Source organism: Nicotiana tomentosiformis, chromosome 5 (assembly GCF_000390325.3).
Source record: "Nicotiana tomentosiformis chromosome 5, ASM39032v3, whole genome shotgun sequence".
Taxonomy (NCBI): domain Eukaryota; kingdom Viridiplantae; phylum Streptophyta; class Magnoliopsida; order Solanales; family Solanaceae; genus Nicotiana; species Nicotiana tomentosiformis.
Genome location: NC_090816.1, coordinates 63,941,703 through 63,946,033, shown reverse-complemented (window position 1 = coordinate 63,946,033; position 4,331 = coordinate 63,941,703). Strand labels below are relative to the sequence as shown.

The 4,331-nt window shown below is 36.7% G+C and overlaps 1 protein-coding gene across 1 annotated transcript; it reads left to right on the top strand.

Annotated features, from left to right (window-relative positions):
• The first annotated feature begins 200 nt into the window (after nucleotides 1–200).
• LOC138892477 (uncharacterized) lies at nucleotides 201–3,849 on the top strand. The gene is made up of 5 exons (XM_070176196.1): nucleotides 201–813; nucleotides 1,285–1,574; nucleotides 1,689–2,499; nucleotides 2,730–3,313; nucleotides 3,802–3,849. The coding sequence occupies exons 1-5, from the start codon at nucleotides 201–203 to the stop codon at nucleotides 3,847–3,849; spliced, it is 2,346 nt and encodes a 781-aa protein (XP_070032297.1).
• The last annotated feature ends 482 nt before the right edge of the window (nucleotides 3,850–4,331 follow it).

The following is a 4,331-nucleotide window of genomic DNA, read 5'->3' as shown; positions in this document are numbered from 1 at the left end:
TAGAGCAACTTCGTTAAAAAGTATTTTCAAGAGTTATTCATGAAAGGCTTACTCCTCTATTGCCTAATCTCATCTCAGATGAATAACCAAGTTTTGTGAAAGGAAGGAGCATCGTAGAAAATGTGTTGTTAACTCAAGAAATCATTACTGACATTAGGTTAAGGACAAGGGCAGGACCTAATTTAGTGATGAAATTAGATATGACCAAAGCTTATGATAGGCTTTCCTGGATATTCATGACTGAAGTGTTGAGAAAAATGGGCTTTTGTGAAAGGTTCATTGGTGTAGTGTTTGGCATTATGTCTAACAGCTGGTATTCAATTTTAATTAATGGCCAGCCGTATGAATTTTTTAAGTCCACCAGAGGAGTTAAGCAAGGGGACCCCTTGTCACCTACATTATTCATTTTAGCTGCTGAAGCTATGTCTAGAGGTTTGAGTGCTCTTCATCTAAACTTATACTTTTGTGGATTTGGCTTGCCAAAGTGGAGTCCTCAGGTTAATCATCTAGTGTATATTGATGATACTATCATCTTCTCATCATCTGATGCTACTTCATTACAACTAATTATGGAGGTGTTGACTTCCTATGAGGTAGCTTCTAGACAATTAATTAATAAGGCAAAATCAGCAATCTATATGTATCATTCAACAAGTTTGGAGGTTTTGAACAAGGTGCAAAGAGTGACTAGAATTGGCAAGCAGGAATTTTCTTTCACTTACCTAGGCTGTCCAATCTTTTATGCTAGAAGAAAAATGGACTACTATCAGGGGCTTGTTAATAAAGTGCTTGACAAGCTTCAATCATGGAAAGGTAAACTTCTATCGAGTAGTGGCCGGGCTGTATTGATTTCACATGTTTTTCAAAGTATGCCAATACATTTGTTGTCAGCTGTGAACCCTCCAGCCTTTGTTATTAATAAACTTCATAAATTATTTGCTCATTTTTTCTGGAGTAATTCAGTAGGAGGAAGAGCTAAATATTGGGCATCATGGGACATATTGTGCTTGCCACAAGAAGAAAGAGGGGTTGGATTTAGATCATTACATGACGTGTCTAAAGCCTTATTTTGTAAACTATGGTGGAACTTTAGAATAAAACCCACTTTGTGGAGCGCATTCATGAGTCAAAAATATTACAAAATATTGAATGCATTGGTGGTTCCTTGGAGAAATGGATCTCATGTGTGGAGAAAGATGCTTGAATGTAGGGATGAGATTCAACACAAAATAATACAGCAACCAAGGATAGGTTCTTCACTGTTTTAGTTTGATAACTGGACAGGCTTGGGATCATTGTACTTTGTTACTCCTCCAGACTTCTATTGTGATAAATCTATCCACAACGTATATGATGTGATAGTAGATGGCTCGTGGGATGAAGGTAGGCTACTGGATATTCTTCCTCAAGAGCTAGCACTTCATGTAACTGAGAACATCAAACGTCCTGTACTACATAATGAATTTCATAGACTATACTGGACGTTGGATACTAGGGGCAACTTCACTGTTAAAACTGCCTGGGACTATATTAGAAGGAGAAGAGATTCTAGTATTGCTTACAAAAATATATGGGTGAGAGGTTTGCCTTTTAAGATAGCCTTCTTCATGTGGAAGGTTTGGAAAGGCAAGTTACCTTTTGATGACTATGTTAGAATACTGGGATATTTCATGCCATCCAAATGTTAGTGTTGTATTAATCCATCAGAGGAAACAATGTCACATGTACTATTTAGATCATATGCAGCTAAGACAGTATGGCAGTACTTTCTCTCAAATGCAGGCATTAATATGGAAGGATTGTTGATGCAGCAGATAATTCTAAAATGTTGGGCAGCTCAGGTGGTACCTAGATTAAAGCCTATACTCCAGGCTTTACCTTTGATTATAGTGTGGGAACTTTGGAAAAGAAAGAATAGCTATAAGTATGGGGAGGCAGTGACAGTAAGTAGGGTGATTTACCAGATCTCATCTACACTACAAGATTTGGTAAGACTAAGAAAATCAAGTTTACAAAATATTCCTCATAAATGGCTAGATTTGCTACATGTAATGGAGCACTACATGCAAAAGTTGAAAGTGACTAAAGTCTTATGGGAATTACCTGAACAATATTGGGTGAAGGTGAATACTGATGGGACATCAAGGGGAAATTCAAGAAGGAGTTATTTTGGTTTTGTGTTGAGAGATGAATATGGTGATATTCTGCATGCACATGGAAAGGAGATCCATGAAGGGACGAACACTGAAGCTGAAGCTGTGGCTATGCTAGAAGCACTGAAGTATTGCGTGCAACATGGTTACACACACTTTATAATCCAAACTGATTCCATGATGTTGAAGAATGTGGTGGAGGGAATTTGGGTTGTACCATGGATAATTGCAACACAGGTAGAGGAGATCAAAGACATTATGGGGAGATGCAACATAAGAATATCACATATTATGAGAGAGAGTAATAAACTGGCTGATTACTTAGCCAACTATGCTTTGGATAGAGGTGAATTTGAGGCTGACTGTTTCACACAATTAGAGGTACAAGGTCGAAGATTGGTGAATGATGATAAATTACAATGTCCCTATTTGAGAGTGAAGGTTGCGAAGAATTAGGAGGAATGGAGGATAGGAGTGTAAGAAGAAGGGGAAACATCCATGAACACCATCCTCAAATCTGTACAGAGGAGAGGGTGATGATTCTGCTTTTCACTAACTCTATTTATTTTTTTGCAGGAAATGTTACTGTATCCATGTCTTACTACTTAATACAAATTCAGTGGGCGGTATTAGCACCTAGTGCTCATTCCCTTGAAGGAGTATTAGTAGTAGCCATAAGCATGGAAGCAAGGAGGAACTCCAGTATACTAGGGTCGACATACAGTCATCGAAAGATGGCTTGTGACATCCAAGACCCTAGTGCTTCAATCCTTCATCTGAACACCAATAATTTTACCATGAATTTACAAGAAAAGGATTCACAATACTGGAGGTATAACACAAGAATGTACAGGAGTTTAATCGCGACAATCATGTCATTTATGGGTGACTTAGGCTTTTGGCATTCAAAAATGGGATCAATGGTTGCATTGTGGAGAAAAACCCCAATGCATTTCATTCACTCTATATCCCAGGAATGGATCCAAACAAATGTTTCGATAGATCAATGCTGGAGTCCACATGATTTCCTCACCAATCAGTGCATGCCCATTCTCGTGCACAATTGCTGGACACTTGAAGCAATGAGGAATGAGTGTGATTCTAATTATGTAGGAGAAGCTATTGTAACTATGCCCTATTCTTTGAGAAACTTTCAGCTGGTAGTATTAGTACATTGTACTCATTCCACTAGAAGGGACTTGAGGGTAGGCACAAGCATAGAAACAAGGATGATAACGTGGACACTAAGGGATAACATTGCTATAGAGACCTTTAAATATCGAAGGTTTGATTTTCATATCATACACCCTACTATCCTAGTCCCTAATATGCTCACCAATAGCTTTCAATTGAGGCTACACACATAGGACACACAAGAATGAAATTTCAAGAGAAGGTTACCCCGACACTTTATCGACCAAGTCATGAGAGGTACTTTCCACGACCTTGGACATCAAGAGAAGAGAACACTGGGATGTGTTTGGATTAGAAAATGGAACAAGACACAACGCGTGCTGATGACACATCAAAGAATTGCCAAGGTAGTAGAGCTTACGATATGGAATGTTATACAATATATGGATGACCATGTGATATACATACACAAAGCTGAATTGCTAGTTTTTATCTCATTTATTTGCTTTATTAGATTGCATTTTGTAATATCATTGTTGAGTACCTCGCTCAACATTGGTAATAGGGGCTATGTATTCGTCAAATTTTACTATTTTTATCTTGTAAGACCCCTGACATTTTGGTTTATTTTTATTTTTGAGATATATATAAAACCCAGCCCTAGGCACCTTGCCTAGTGGATTTTGCCAAAGAAAATGGTTACTCAATTATTAAAAATTATCTAGTAAAATCATATTTATGTTGTTGTAACACAAAAATTACTTAACTATGCCTGTAACACTTAAAAAGTAACTCAACTAAATTTTTCAAACTTTCTGTGGCAAAATACCTATTTTACTCTTTATAGTACCAACCTTTGTCTTTTCTTTACTTTTTTAATGATTATTTTTTCTTTCTAATTTATACTATGAACTTACCTATCAAACAAATAAATCATGTTTACAAAGTAAAACTAAAAAATAGATTGTAAGCACATATAATGTTCAAATAATAAAATAATTGAGCATAATTTTCAAGCATATATAGCGTACATTATGAAATACA

Coding starts and splice junctions, on each gene's coding strand:
- LOC138892477 (XM_070176196.1), top strand. CDS start 201: ATGACCAAAGCTTATGATAGGCTTTCCTGGATATTCATGACTGAAGTG. Junction 814..1,284: donor CAAGCTTCAATCATGGAAAG/GTAAACTTCTAT, acceptor ATAACTGGACAG/GCTTGGGATCATTGTACTTT. Junction 2,500..2,729: donor CAACTATGCTTTGGATAGAG/GTGAATTTGAGG, acceptor ATTTTTTTGCAG/GAAATGTTACTGTATCCATG.